The 16,382-nt window shown below is 41.9% G+C and overlaps 1 protein-coding gene across 14 annotated transcripts in view; it reads left to right on the forward strand.

Moving 5' to 3' along the window:
- Positions 1-16,382, forward strand: part of CADPS (calcium dependent secretion activator) — a 478,500-nt gene that overhangs the window by 102,090 nt on the left and 360,028 nt on the right. For all 14 annotated transcript variants that reach the window (XM_065884698.1, XM_065884694.1, XM_065884691.1 and 11 more), the window contains one exon: positions 7,858-7,971. In XM_065884698.1, the coding sequence (XP_065740770.1) occupies positions 7,858-7,971 (114 nt within the window). The remainder of the gene's footprint in view (positions 1-7,857; positions 7,972-16,382) is intronic.

A 16,382-nucleotide genomic window follows, 5' to 3' on the forward strand; every position in this document is an offset into this window, starting at 1 on the left:
TCGTTTATTCATTAAGTCCTTACTCTGTGTCATATACTGTGCTCCATGTACCTTACATATATTATGTCATCTAGTTTTCACAAAAACCCTACAAGGTAGATAAGATCATCTCCAATTTACAGAGGAGAAAACCAATGTTAACTACGTGCCCAAGGACTTGTAGTCAAGCTGGGATGTGACCTGAGTTGGTCTAACTTCAACATTTCCTCTCCTGAGACCAGCACTTAGAACGTGTGGTTTTCTCTTCACTGTGGATCCCATTTCACTCTTCTCCAGAATGCTGCAGTAGATTACAAACTGCCTGAAAGGCAGTGGGAATCTTCAGGCCTTGCTTAATGAGGTGGATTGAACCAAGAATGCTTGAAGAGTTCTAGCAAATGCTGCTGCTGCAGCACTTCTCTCTGCAATGATTACCTTTCATCGGTTCAGGCTTTCTGCTCTCGGAACTCATTACTTCAATTCTGAATTCTGATCTGATGCACAAGTGGTTTCCTTACATATTGAATGCTTTGAGATGGCCTTCTATTTTAGGAGGATTCTGTTTGTAAGCGGCTCAGAGAAGCCTGTTTGTCTATTTAAAGTTGTACCGTCCGTTACTCTGGGCCAATTATCTTGGTGTGTTCATGCAAGGTCACCTTCAGGATTCAATCCTATCTAGATCAGTTACTTTTACCCAGAGATAAATTCTGTCCTACAGATCAGTTCTTAGACTTGTTATTTAAGGGAGTTCCTAAGAGAGATTTTCATTCACTTATACAGTCAGCAAAAGGATGCTAGGGAATCAAAAATGAATATGATCTCTGACCATACTGTAAAAAAACAGAGCTAAGACTGTGCCTTGGTCGTTTTATATCTTCAGAGCTTAATACTGTGCCTGGGATATATTAAACACTCAGTAAGCATATGTATTCATTCAACGCATAATTGGTTAGAGCCCATTATGTGCCAGACACTAGAAGCACAGCAGTAAATGAGACAGATGTGCTTCTTGTACCTGTGAAACAGATGCTCTTATAGGGAGATAGACAATGAAAAGAAAGCAGAATTGTAAAATAAAGAAACAAGGCCCAACTGTCCATCAATAAGAGAATGGATAAATAGTGGTAGAGTCATACCATGTTGTACTACTCAGCACTGAGGATGACCAAGTGATCGCTACCCCCAACCATGTGCCAGAATCTTGTAATGCTTGATTGCACTGACATCAGGTTCAAAAACAGACAAAATCAATCTGTGATGATAGAAGTCAGGTCACCACAGATGTAGAGAACAAACGTGTGGACACCAAGCGGGGAAAGTGGCAGTGGTTCGTGGTGGGATGAACTGGGAGATTGGGATTGACATATATATACTAATATGTATAAAATAGATAACTAATAAGAACCTGCTGTATAAAAAATAAAATAAAAATTAAAAATTAAAAAAAAATGAAAGATAGCTAGTGGGAAGCAGCCGCATAGCACAGGGAGATCAGCTTGGTACTTTGTGACCACCTAGAGGGGTGGGATAGGGAGGGTGAGAGGGAGGGAGACGCAAGAGGGAGGAGATATGGGGATATATGTGTACATACAGCTGATTCACTTTGTTATACAGCAGAAACTAACACAACATTGTAAAGCAATTATACTCCAATGAAGATGTAAAAAAAAGGAAAGGTTACCTTTGGAGGGGGGTAATGCCTTTGGGGACGTGCAGGAGCTTCTGGGGTCCAGGTCATGTTGTTTATCTTGATAAGAGGATTGGTTCCATGGGAAAGTTCACTCTGTGAAGATTTCTCATGCTTTGTGCTTATGAGGTATATTTTTCTACATGCAGGTTATAATTCAATCAAATAAATTTATCTTAGAAAAAGGTAAATACTGACTGTCATAAAGGCTGTGGAGGAAATGCATAGGGTCTAGGGCAACTTGGATTAGTTTGGGGGAGCATCATGGTAGACAGGGTGGTCTGGGAAGACCTTCGTGGGACGTGCTGGGTAGGCTGAGTCTTCAGGGGGAGAAGTTGGCAGCCATGGGGAGAGGCAGGGGAAGAGCAACTCAGGCAGGGGGAACGGCAAGTGCAAAGGCTCCTGGGCAAGAAAGGTTAGGGTGAATTTGAGAAGGAGAAAAGAGGCCAGTGTGGCCAGAGCAGAGTCATTGGAGAGCAGAGTGAGACGAGACAAAGCCAGGAGTGGACAGTGGCCACATCATGAAGGGCCCTGGGGCATTTAGTCTATGGCCTGCCCCTTATCATTGGACTCTTCTTTTGTCCCAGAGTGTGCTAAGATCCATGGCTACATCATCCCATTTCCTAGTCACCTTTCCAGCAACCCTAGGAAATAGGTTTTATAATCCCTATTTTATACTTGAAGAACCAAAGGTTAGGGAAAGTAGCTTTCCCAAGGTCAGCCACCTTGGAAATGAGTGGTATTACTAGGATTTGAACCCATATCCCTTTGAGCCCAAGCCTACATTCTCAACTCCTGACCCTGCCTCTGAGCACTGGTGTTCCAGTAAAGAACTACTCCAGAGCACGATGCATGTGCCCTTAGGGCCGTGAACAAAGTCCTGAGCAAGTAGAAAACTCCAGCTGGGGAAGGCTGGGAAGGAGCCCATGGGCTGGATTTTGAAGATACGTATGGAATTTTCCCACGGGCGTGCTTTCTCAAGGGAACGGTCTTTGCCTTTCTCAAGGCGAAGACTCAAGAGGATCAAGCTTCACAGCAGCTGATGTCCGTTGAGCGTACATGCTGTGCCAGGTTCTGCAATGGCTATTTTACGTATCGCACTTAACCCCGACAGCGATTGTATGAGGTCGCTATTGGCACCATTTTACAGGTAAAAAATGCTGAGGTGTCCAGACGTTAGCCGTTTGCCTAGTGAGACACAGCTAGTGAGTTGATTAAGTGGACACTATGCTTGTTAAATTAGTGCTGAGAAAAGTAGTGAACACGGACGGGCAGGTGCCAAGTCCAGATGCAAGCATAGCTCTGCTACGATAACCCGTGTCCCTAACTCTCCTGCCTGGAACTTGGGGTATCCAGGGAAGTGGGGTATGTTTTGTGGGGCTTCATGACGTGAGTTCTCTGAACTCAACTGAAATGAATGTTCCTGGAGGCCTCCTCCTTTTTTTTTTAAACCATCCCTTTTGTGGTAATTTAAAAAATGTTTTAATTTTATATCATAGTGTAGTTAATTTACAATGTTGGATTAGTTTCAGGTATACAGCAAAGTGATTCAGTTATACATATATCTATTTTTCAGATTTTGTTTTGTGAATTTTATAGTCTGTAATCTCTCTCCTCTGAAACCCTAAACCATACTTTTGTTTGTTTTTGGTATGCTGATACCCCAGTGCCTAGCCCTGGCCGGTGAGTTGAGAGGTCGAATGTATTTTGTTGACCTCAGGGCCTGGGGCAGGACCAGGCAGGGGCTAGGTGCTCTGTAAATATTTCTTAAAATAAATGAACACTAGGCTTATTTAACAAAAGGTTAGGGTGATAATGGATTTGGCCTGGGTCAACAATCTTTATGCTTCAGATGGTGTTCACCTTATTTGATTTCACATTACTTAAGCACTTAAGGCAAAAGCAGGGTTTATGGATCTCCCTTCCCTCTCTTGCCCCATCACCCCACTCCATCCCACCCCCGAAATCATGCAGAGTTAGTATGAATCCAGACTTGGAAGGAATTCTGAGCAAGACATTCTGTGAGATGCCTCTGGTGGTGCTATGCTGTAAAGGTTTGAGACTTAAATCCGCCTGCGTGAAAGAAATTCACATGATGATGTCATTTTTATGAGCAAATCAACCGCTGCCTGATATTTCGGTGTAAATGATTTCAAGCACATACAAAATCACTATGATTTTCTGTATAACTCCGCTGATAACCAATATCGTTGCGTCAGAACAGGAAAGCTTAAGCGGCTTAGAAGTGAGTTCATTCCATGCGCTAGGCCCACGCTGTACAGTATGGTAGCTACTAGCCACATGTGGCTACTGAAAAGTTGCAGTGGGGTTATTCTGAATTGAGATGTACTGTAAGTGTAAAGTACATTAGATTCAAAGATACAGTGTAAAAAAAGAACGTAAGATAGTTCATTAATAATTTCTCTAATGATTACATGTCAACGTGATATTATCTTGACATGTTGGGTCTAACAAAGTATATGAAAATTCATTTCACCTGCTTTTTACTTTTTTTAATGTGACTAGAAAATCTAAATTTACTAGAAAATGTAAAATTACACTGACATTGGGCAGTGGTGCTCTAGAACAAAACAGATATGAATGTGATACAAAACTACCCCCTCTATATCTGCCCCCCAATTCACTATTCCCCACTTCTCCCAAAGTACAAAAATTAGCTAAAGCACCCCGACTTTCATCTATGTCTGTTCTCAAAAGTCTGTTTTGATTCATTTCCTGATGGAGTTAAAGCTCATGTGAGGCTTCAGTCTCCTATAGCTTGAAGCTTTATTTTCTAGTAACAAGACTTATATTGACTCTGATGTTGCAAACACTCGAAATGAATATACAAAATCATAATTTTAAAGAACTCATGTGATTGAGTAGCTATAACCATCCCCAGGTAGTGAGTAATAAGGATTATCATCATTTTTCAAGTGAGAGAACTGAGGCTAGGATAACATTCATTTATTTAAACCCGGCCCTATTCCAGAAAGGCTTTTAAGTCTGTGGCCAATTCTGAGAACCTAAGTGGCTTTTCCAAGATGACACAATGGTCGATAGAACTGAGCCTGGAATGATCTTCTTCCTCTTTCTACTAGAGCAGCAGTTCTCACAGTGTCCCATTGTCAATTAGAAAGTGTGACTTTGCATAAATAATGGTTAAAAGAGTAAAGTTTTAAGCTGACTTTGTTTTTCGATAAATTAGAACTGATGAAAGGATATTCAAAAATAATTTGTCTTCCATATACTTCAGTCATTCACTCATTCATTTAACATGAATGCCTGCCATGTATTAAAGCACTAAGTTGGCCCTGGGGAAACATCAAAATAGCAAGGAAAGGCAGATCATCTAACAAACTTGACCATAACTAACAAGTAGTTAGAATAAATGATGTGCCCCGGAATGACTTAGCAGGAAGACGTAGGTTAGGGTTTGGGAAGGGCTTCATAAGTTAGCACTGCTCATGCTGAGACTGAAGGACAGTGGGACACAGCCAGATAAAGAATGGAGGAGGAAGAATTAATAGGAATCTTTCAGGAATGCTTTCCTATGTGGGGAAGAAAGGGGGCTTGATGAGGCAGGGAATTACACATAACCTACTGCCCGAATTATCTGTGCCACACCCTGGAAGTGTATCTTGGACCTAAATATCACCTTTCATGTGATCATGAATGTAACAACAGTAAAGTTTGAAAACCTTTGTATATTGCCATGCTGCACTTAGCAGGGTATTTTCCCCCAAGCTTTATTGAGATATTATTGAAATATAATGTATATAAGTTTAAGATGTCTGATGTGACAATTTGATACATGTATATATTGTGAAATCTTACCACAATAAGGTTAGTTAACACTTCCATCCTCTCACATAATTACTGTTTTTCTGCTGTGGTAACAGCATGTAAGATTACTCTCCTCACAACTTTCAAAATAGAGTATTGTTAATTATAGTCACTATGCTATACATATTAGATGCCCAGAACTTACTCCTCTTATAGCTGGAAGTTAGCACCCTTGGACCCCATTTCCCCTACCCCTCAACCCCCGGTAACCATTATTCTAGTCTCTCTTTTTATGAGTTCAGATTTTTTAGATTCCTCATATAAGTGAGAACGTACAGTATTTATCTTTGTCTGTCTGACTTATTTCACTTAGCATAATGCCCTCAAGGTTCATACGTGTTGTTGTAAAAGGCAGGATTTCCTTTTTTATGGCTGAATAATATTCCAACGTGTGTGTCTGTGTGTGTGTCTCTGTGTATATAATAATCCAGTGTGTGCGTGTTATATATATGTATACATGTGTATATATGTGTGTGTGTACATATGTATATATATATCCACACGTGTGTGTGTGTGTGTGTGTGTGTGTGTGTGTGTGTATACATACATATATCACATTTTCTTTATCCATTCATCCATTGATCGGCAGGTAGGTTGTTTCCATGTTCTGGCTATTGTAAATAATACTGCAATGAACATGGGAGTGTAGATATCTCTTCAAGATAGTGACTTCCTTTCCTTGGGATGTATACCTAGAAGTGGGATTGCTGGATCTTATGGTAGTTCTATTTTTAATTTTTTGAGGAACCACAGTGGCTGCACCAATTTACATTACTACCAACAGTTCATGGGGTTCCCTTTTCTCAACACTTTTGCCAATACCTGTATCTTGTTGTTTTTTTGGGTTTTTTTATGTGATACGTGGACCTCTCACTGTTGTGGCCCCTCCTGTTGCGGAGCACAGGCTCCGGACGCGCAGGCTCAGCGGCCATGGCTCACGGGCCCAGCCGCTCCGCGGCATGTGGGACCTTCCCGGACGGGGGCACGAACCCGTGTCCCCTGCATCGGCAGGCAGACTCTCAACCACTGCGCCACCAGGGGAGCCCTGTATCTTGTTTTTTTGACGATAGCTACTCTGGCAGGTGTGAGGTGATAGCTCATTTTGGTTTTGATTGGCATTTCCCTCATAATTAGTAAAATTGAGCACCTTTTCATGTACTTGCTGGCCATTTGTATGTCTTCTTTGAAAAATTGTCTATTCCAGTCCTCTGCACTTTTTTATTCTTTTTTTTCTATTGAGGTATATGAGTTCCTTACGTACTTTGGATATTAACCCCTTATCAGGTTGATGGTTTGCAAGTATTTTCTCCTATTCCATAGGTTGCATTTTCATATTGCTGATTGTTTCTTTTGCTATGTGGAAGCTTTTGAGTTTGATGTAGTCCCACCTGTTCATTTTTGCTTTTATTCCTTGTGCTTTTGGTGTCATATCCAAAAAAAGTCACTGCCAGGACCAATGTCAAGGAGCTTTTACCCTACGTTGTCCTCTAGTAGTCTTAAAGTTTCCAGTCTTACATTGAAGTCTTTAACCTATTTTGAAATAATTTTTGTGAGTGGTGTAAGATAGGAGTGCAGTTTCGTTCTTATGCATGTGAATATACGGTTTTCCAACATTATTTATTGAAGAGACTCTCCTTTCCCCATTGAGTATTCTTAGCTCCCTTGTCAAATATTAGTTGGCCATATATATGTGGATTAATTTCTGGGTTCTCAGTTTTGTCCCATTAATCTACGTGTCCGTTTTTATGTCAGTACCTTACTGTTTTGTTTATTATATCTTTGTAAAGCAGGATATTTCAGACCACCTGAGGGGCCTGTGCAATGGTGTGTTGAAAAAACCATCTCCCAAAAAAACAGAAACAAAACAAAAAACCAAACAAAAGAATCCAACCCTGATTTGTAGCATTTGCCAATTTCCATGGTGTAAACACTCCCACCTTGGCTGATGTCTAGCTTCCAATAAAAAAATCATTGAATGCAAAATTGGGAAGAAATGTGTGGTAGCACCACATTTTATATCATTTCCACCATACAAATACATAGATATAAGTGACCTCAAAAACTCAGATAATAGCAAATGTGATAAAATAACCAGGAAGCATTGAATTTTGAGTGTGTCTTACCCTTGTTTTCAATATAATTTAGCTGTAATTTATATTAATTTTTAGTAATGGCTTTGTTTAACAACTGCCTCACAGAATTCCCACGAATATAATAATCAGCTCCCACACGCCTGTATAAGCCAGCTCTAGCACGTCAATGGGCCTGGCATCTTCAACATAAAGTAACTGTGATCCTTGTCTAGAGAAATTCCTCACTGTCCCCTACTTCTCTGTTTCTTACAGATCAGCAAACAGCAGCTGCAGACAGTCAAGGACCGGTTTCAGGCTTTTCTCAATGGGGAAACCCAAATCGTGGCTGACGAAGCCTTTATGAATGCTGTCCAGAGTTACTACGAGGTAAGATTCACCGGGCAGAAGAATGCCAAGACTGCTTGAGCCTGAAGCTCAGGGTTTCTGAACTACTGGTCAGTGAGAATAGTAGCCTTGGCCTTCTACAGGGCCATCCCTCCTGAGCCCAAGGGGTTGGTGATTGGTTACAATTTAAAGGAAAACAGCATGTTGTTTGGCAGGGTATGGGGAGAGTGGGGAAGAAAGGCTACTGTTTGCCAACCGATTGTTATAACAGAGTAGTGAGTACTTTATGTACCATTTCTTGTTTAATCTTGACAACAGTCTTTGAGTTAGGTACTACTATTATTCCCATTTTACTGATGAAGAGACTGAGGCTCAGAGAAGTTAGGTTAATTACTCAAGGTCACACAGCTGTTAAAATGCCACAGGCTAAGACTTGAACTCACTTGGAAGCATTTTCCCACCACTCACCCACCTTGTAAAGGATGGCAGCACCTCCAAAGGATGTTGCCTTCACTAGCTTCCTTGTTCTTTCCATTAAAATGGTGCTGCGAGTTCTTTTCTGCAAGTTAGAACAGCATCCAAAATGCAGCACTGTTCTCAGGTAGAAACCTGTAAGTGAGAAAATATATCCTGAGTATATACCATAAGTGAATTTTCACCTCTCGACTTCAGAGGTTTATTTATCAGTAAAGTGAAGTTGGAATTCCACTAGTATTTTAAATTTTGTAGTTATTCTTTCAGAATGTGCACATTTGCTATCGTTTGTATGTCATTAATGAAGTGAACATGCCATATCTTCCTATTGGTGATGTTTACCTCACATACATATCATTTGGTCTTTGAAAGACATTTAACTTTGTATTAATCTATTTTCATCTGAACCAGATATTCTCTGTATTTGGAATCCTGTGCCCCAAATGTCTTACCTATTGTCAAGGCTAGATTAAAACCATTAGAAACCGCCCCCTAAGCATTAAAAAACGGATGGAATCCTGCCATATGCAATTCAACCTAATAACAATAAATTGTGTTAGGAAACCCAACAGACTTCTGATTTTTCCCCCATGGGATTGCTTTGCCGATTTTCTTCCTTCCTTTCTTTTTTCAATTATTAGGTAGAAAATTATTTTAAAACAAAAGCAGGTGCTCCCACTTTGCTGATGCTCCAAGTACATGCTGCTTCTTCCCATTGGGTGCTCCATTTCTCAGAAGATGCTTTAAAAAAGTTATTTGATTGATTCGGTAAAACTCTCCTTCCTATTGCTACAGCACTTGACTCCTTCTTTCATGGAGAGAGTGGAGCAAGATTGCAATTAGATCTTGTGAAAATATTATTGATTTGTTTCCTAATTAGCCTTTAATAGTAAACAGCCTTTGTCTCTGTGATGTTTGCTGGGTCCATCCACAGACTCATCTTGCACACCGTTTCCTCCATGAAGTTTCTGTTTGGATCTGTTCTAGACATCTGGTTTGTTTTCATATGTGTCAAATTTAAACATTTTTTCATTAATACAAGTAGTATTAATGATTGCCAATAAGGGTCGAACTTGGTGCTTTCTCTGATGTGACACATTTTTTGGTTGGATTTAAGGGAGAGTGGAAATGAGGTTTGTAATCACAGTGGTGGTGTGGTAGTGAATAACCTAAATATATTTAAGGAAAGTTCTGTTTAGAAACCGCCAGGGAATGAAATTAATTTTTCCCCCTTTTGTCAAAATCCAAAACCCCGTTGAGACCAGGTAGTTCCTTATCAATAGCTCTCCATGTTTAAAGTCATTCACCAGTTTGAAAACTTGTAGCTTGCAGATCTTAATGAGAAGGCTCATTTGACTAATGATATAAATTACAAGAAAGTGCCACTTCTGTCTATTAATTAAATTTGAAAATTAATAGTCATCTACTTGCTAATGAGTCTCTGGAAATTACCACGACATCTATAGTGATCCTGATATCTTCCTGTATCGTGGCTAGTTTATTTGAAAGAACTTCCTTTAAGTCTGGTGAGAATACAGACATTAAGAAATTACTGAATATTTAATATAAGATCTGAGCAACAGGAAATAATGTGGGGTATTAATTATTTACCATAGTCATTAGCAAAGCTTTAGAGAGTCTTAAGATTCATGTTTCCTGGGAAGCCTAATCCTCTGAAACAGGTCCCCAGTCAAGGGATCAGGATTAATCCTTCACTGGCACACACTCCAGGTTGATTACCCATCCCTTTCTCTCTCTCCCTCTACTCTTGGGCAGTGGAGAAGCTCGTGCGTCTTTCTCTGCCCTCCTCTGGGATACAGTTGTTTCCCTGTCAGTATCTGTCCCAGGCAGGACTCTTTGGATTACAAGTACAGACACCTAGGTCAAACTGGCTTAAGCCAAAAGTGAGATTTGTTTGCCCAAGCAGCTTAAAAGTCCAGGGATAGATCTGGCTTTAGCCGGATCGATGTGACTGGATCCAGAGACTCCAAAGATGCCAGCAGGGTGGGTATCTTTCCCCCCACACCTCGGCTTTGTTCTTCCCTGGTTGGCTGCATTCTTGGGCAGGTTCTTTCTATGTGAACAACACTGGAAGTTCCCATCCTGCCAGCTTAGCAACTGCAGGGGCAAAGAGAGTACTTCTTTGCTGAGAGTTCCAGCAAAAGGCCCCAGGTGACTTGGTTGGACCAACATGGGCCCTGTGTCCATTCTTGAACTAATCACTATAGATGAGGGGTGGCATAGACGCTGGAGCCAGAGTGCAGGCTCGGTCATACTGGAACCGTTTGTGTTGAAAATGGCCTGGTTTCCCATCAAGAAATTGGGCGTGCTTTTGAACAGAAGAAGGGGGAATGTGTTCCCAACAGGCAAAACCAACAGATACTCTCCTTCTAAATTCTCAATCGCCATCCCTCACATACACACATACACACGCGTGCCACACACACACATACTCCACTCCACTGTTTATATAAACACTGACACATCCCAATTGACCAGTGAAAATGACAATTTAAAAAAAAAACAACCTTTTTCTCTAGAAACTGACTATAGTCAGTTACTATAGATTACTATAGTCAGTTACTAAAGTCAGTTTCAGGCAATGGCATTGTTTTACTAAGACAATAATGGTTTGTCAACTTGCTAGAGTAGTAAAGAGCAATTTTTTAAAAGTAAAGCCAGTGGGGAGCCACTGTCCTTCTGCCATCTGTGCCCATCCATATCCAGCCCAGTCTGGCCGCAGCTGGCCAGCACTCCTTGCAAGCTGGTCTCCAGGATAGAGGGAGACCAAGGTTCCCTATGGCTCTCGCAAGCGTGCAGGTTTATTTTGTCCTTCCCGTGTGGCCCTGATTGGCAGAGCAGATCAAGCAGAGCAGGAGATTAATCCTTTAATCTCTTTCATTGTGGCTTTGAGGGTGGGCACTGAGATGGATGCTCTGAGATCTGGCCCAGCAACTTTATCCTGTTTTCACAGCCACGGTCCTAAGCCATCAGAGAGCCCACCCTTTTCTCCAGGGCCCCCTCATCTTTTCTAACTCTCAGCTCTTTTCAGACAAATTGTGAAATATAAGCCCTCCCACCCTCCATCCTCACCTCCCTCCCTATCTCCCTGCTTAATTTTGGTTCCTTCACACGCTGGCCCCGATGTCATAGAAAAGAGGTGGATGGAAAGGTCTTACAGAACCTTCCTCACTGAGATCCTGCCAGGAAGGAAACATGGCGAGATATGGTGGGAAGAGGGAGTGTAGAATAAGGGAGAAGACATACCAACACTCATTTTAGAACAGGACAGCCGATATCTGGACTTCCGCCAGCGCCACTGTTACAACAGAGTTTTGTTTCGTTTTGGTTTTAGCTGATCTTCTCTAACAAAGCCCCAGTTAGTTTTTGTCAAACTAGATTTGAATGGTGTATCAGACACAGTTCTTCGGTTGCTAGCAAAAGAAACTGACTGTGGCTGAATTAAGCCCTAATAATAACAACAACAACTGTTGTTTTGTTAGTAAAGGAAATAACCAACCTAAAGAAAAGATGGAAACCAGGACAGCTTAGCCTCAGGAAGCCGGGTAGCAGGATTTAATGCACACGCCATCACTGGTATGAATCTACTGCAACCCCATTCCATTCTTAGGCCTCTGCCCTCTGAATCTGAACCCCAGAAGGGGAAGTCTGATCGCCAGTCACAGGACCTTGTCCTTCCTTTGCAAGGTCCTGTGATTGACAGTCCCACTAAAACTGTGTGCAGTGACAAAGGTGTTTTCCGACTGAGGTGCTGTCATCAGAAGGGGACGGACGGTTGGCAGGCAAAAGCTGCAGGTGTTCTCTGCACAGGGTGACAAACGTTCGTTTGTCTTTATGACTGACCTTAATTTTAATCTAAGAAAAGTAGATGTCAGGTCACACCTGGCTATTTTTCTAAAATAAAGCTACACATTTTCCAATAAGCAAAACCACTGTAATTCCTTAGTGGCCTTGAAATAGATATATCCCTAGGAAAAGAGTAACTAGCCATTCTAAAGGCATTCATTCTTGTGAAAAAAGTCAGGCAAGGAGGGAGGGGGCAGAGGGCCAAGTGGTTAAGAGGATGAGTTGAGTGTCCAAAAGACGTGGACGTGGAGTTGAACTCCATTTCCACTGCACACGGGCTGTGAGACCTCAGCCACATCTGAGCCTCAGTTTCTTCATCTGTAGTAGGATCTTGCTTGCATAATTGTTGTCAAGACTAAATTACACACACACACACAAACACACACACACACTCAGACACACAACCTCCCTGTAAATCTAGCAACTGGAAAGTGCTATTATGAATATATTAAGGTTAGAGGGGAAGAGTGGTGGTGTAGTGCCCACGTGCTGTATAGAAATAAATGAGAGGGACTTCCCTGGTGGCGCAGTGGATGAGACTCCGCACGCCCAATGCAGGGGGCCCGGGTTCGATCCCTGGTCAGGGAACTAGATCCCACATGCATGCTGCAACTAAGAGTTTGCATGCCATAACTAAGGAGCCCATGTGCCGCAACTAAGGAGCTTGCTGGCCGCATCTAAGACCCAGTGCAACCAAATAAATAAATAATAAATATTAAGAAAACAAAAAAGAAAGAAATGATAGAGGAGAGTTGAAAGTTATGGAATCAATCCACTCCGTAGTTTGGGGCCTGGACATTGGGTGTGGAAGATACAAGGTCATGTCAGGGCAAAAGGGCATAGAAAGGGGAAGAGAACTACTTTTGTTCCTAATCTACCATCACGTACCACCGCTCATGGCCCCAGATGTGCTTCCTAAGTTTGCCCAGGACAACCTTACTTTCTGGTGAAGAATAACTTTAAGATCCAAAGATGCTTTTTATTTTAGAAATTAACATGCACCTTGCCTCAGTGAAGGTAAAATTTCTCATTTTTCTATGTAGAAAGGGGTGTTTTAAATGACTGTGAAAGTCAAACATGCCAAATATAAAAATAGACAATGTAGGGAAAAATGTAAATGAAATGGTTAAGAAAAATACCTGTAATCCCATGATCCTAGACAACCACTATTACATTTTGGCATATATCTTTCCAGGTATTTTTTGATGTGTCTATACACATAAAGGTAGCTCCTTGATTTCCATGTTAAGTTGGAAAGTAACTAAAAAATATTAATAACCCACTTGTTTCATTTCACAGTTGTTTTCTATCTTCTTTCAACTTCTGCAAAAGTCACACATAAGATATACTCTCATCAGTAAACAGTGTTATTACCTGTGATGTTCTCAATCAAGGCTTATGCTCCTATGCCCCAGCCCCACTTCAACCCTACCATTGGGAGTCTCTGGTTTAACAGCATATCATGGACACCTTTGTGGGGTTTTTTTTTTATTGGAGTTTAGTTGATTTACAATGTTGCGTTAGTTTCAGGTGTACAGCAAAGTGAATCTGTTATACATATATCCACTCTTTTTTAGTTTCTTTTCCCATATAGGTCATTACAGAGTATTGAGTAGAGTTCCCTGTGCTGTACAGTAGGTCCTTATGAGTTATCTATTTTATATAGAGTAGCGTGTATATGTCAATCCCAATCTCCCAATTTATCCCTTCCCCCCTTACCCCCTGGTAACCGTAAGTTCATGGACATCTTTTGATGCTGATGAAAAAAAAAGTTACCTTTTTAATGGCTTCATGACGCTCTATTTAAAAATAACAGGTAACTTTTATTACATTCTTGTAGTAGAGCACGATGCCCACCAGTTGACATTCATTGTCTCACTGAATCTTCACTCAAATCCTACACGGGAGGGTGATTGTGATTCCCATTTGAAAGATGAGAAAACTGAAGCCCAGAAGGATGAAGCAATTTGCTCAGCTGACAAAGCTACACCTGGTGGAACCAGGATTTGATCCCAGGTCATCTGACACTAAAGTCCACTGTTCCCATTATGTGTGTGCCATTCATTAGTAAAACTCATTAGTAACCTGGTTGTTGTAGGTTTTTAAAATCTTATTTACTCTAGCATCTAGGTATTTTTCTTATTTATGTTGAAATGATATGCTTTTGTAGAGCAGGAAAGGATCCATCTTGTGTTCTCAGCCTGTCTGTAAAGAAGCTGGAGCTGGGTCAGCTTTACCCCATATCGTCTACAATCATCAGTTACCGATGTGCTTGTGTGTTTCTAAAACAACCTTGAGGTTGCTTGGCTCTGGCGATGGAGCAAAGGACTGATGGATGGGGTTGAGTCGCTGAATTGGCTGCCCTTCCCCATTCCGTATTTATTTGTTTATCTGCCCTCTCCCATCATGACCTACCTGTCTGGGAGTTGGCAGACGGGTCGGGAGGATTTCTGGATGTGCTGTATAGAGTTATGCCTGGAGTTGAAGCCTCCCGCAACAGTGACCAAAAAATGAAACAGAAAACAAAACCCAAAGTACCCGATAGAGCTCCCGGTACAAATGAGTTTCAGGGGTCGTTTTAGAGACACACAAGCATGTCACTGGCCCCACTTCCCTTCTGACAGACTGAGAAGCCAAGACAGATGACGTGCCTGGAAAATTAGTTTTCCGCTACCGCCTTCTCTCCCCGTGGCTGTCTTGCTGCCTTTTGGCACTTGGCTGTCACCTCGATGTTCCGCCTCCTTCCTCTATGCTCTTGACATTCCACTCATCTCCTTTCGTTCTGGGGCCTGGCAGTTATATCCTACCTGTGGACAGAGGGAGCCTTCCAGTTTTCAGAGTCCTTTCAGTTTGATCCTCATCAAAGAAGTCTGGCTGGGTGAACCCCATGTGATGGCAAAGGAGAGAGTGGTTGACAGAAGTTAAGTGACTTATCTAAAGCCATCTGCTAGTAGTTCAACAAATATTTATTGAGTGGTTACTGTGTACAAAGGAAGGGACTGTGGGAAACAGATAATGTGCTCAGGGTCCAGGGGTCACCAGTTATGGATGCCATCTGGGACCAACGTGCCAATATCCTCATTTCTTACCCTGTGTTGTCAGGTCCCATGGAAAAATGTGGCGTCAGTCAATCGTTTTAAGAGACCATTATGTTGTGCTTGTTGGTTTCTCCTTTACCTTCGTTCCCCCATCCAGATATAATCTCCATAGGGTCTCTGCTTTGAGATGTCTGCTTTGTTCGTGTCGTTCCTTCACCAGTTCTCATTCAGCATAGCACCAGCTATGTGCCAGGCACTGTCTTAGGCACTTGGAAGAAATAATAGGAAAAAAGCAGCTACAGTTCCCGCCTTCCTGGGACTTACAGTCTAGCTAGAGCCTCAGATATTAACTATACAGTCACAGAGACAAATGACAGCTGTGGAAGGGCTTTGGGAAAAAGGAATATGGTGCTGAGAGCTTATAACGGGGGCCTGCTACAGGTTTGTGGGACACTGATATGGACAAATGGGAGGAGGATATGGCTTCATCATTGATGGAATGTTTTTAAGTCACCTCTGATAGTCGTTAGCGCTGACAACAAAGAATTAACCCCTTTGCATCCCTGCTACCATCATCACTCACCTATGCTCATAAGGTGTCTCTCAGCTGGCCTCCTGCCTATTCTTTTGTCCCTCTTCAGGTCTGTTTTCCACATTAAAGCCAGAGAATGTGAACTTGATTGTGTCGTGTCCCAGCTTAAAGCCTTCAGTGGCTTCCCAGTGCCCTTCAGATGAAAACCAATGTTCTTAATGGGGCCTCCCATGCCCTTGGCCAGCTGACCCCTTCTGCCCATCTTATACTGGTCATTCTCCTACCGCTCACCGCCCCAGCCATACTGGCTTCTCCTTATTTTCTCAGATCTCAGTGTATTTACACATATTGTTCCTTCTTTCACTCTTTTCCTACCCATCTTTCACATTTCATGTTTCCTCCAGGAAGGCTTTCCTAACTGCATATTGGAATATATTCCTGTCTACGGGCACCCATGAACCTGTGTATTTTCCCTTGGCTAGCACTTGTCCCAGATTGCAATGATGTCTGTATGGGAAGATTAGGACGATGTCATGGAGGCA

This window comes from Phocoena phocoena, chromosome 10 (genome assembly GCF_963924675.1).
Source record: "Phocoena phocoena chromosome 10, mPhoPho1.1, whole genome shotgun sequence".
In the NCBI taxonomy this organism is placed as follows: Eukaryota; Metazoa; Chordata; class Mammalia; order Artiodactyla; family Phocoenidae; genus Phocoena; species Phocoena phocoena.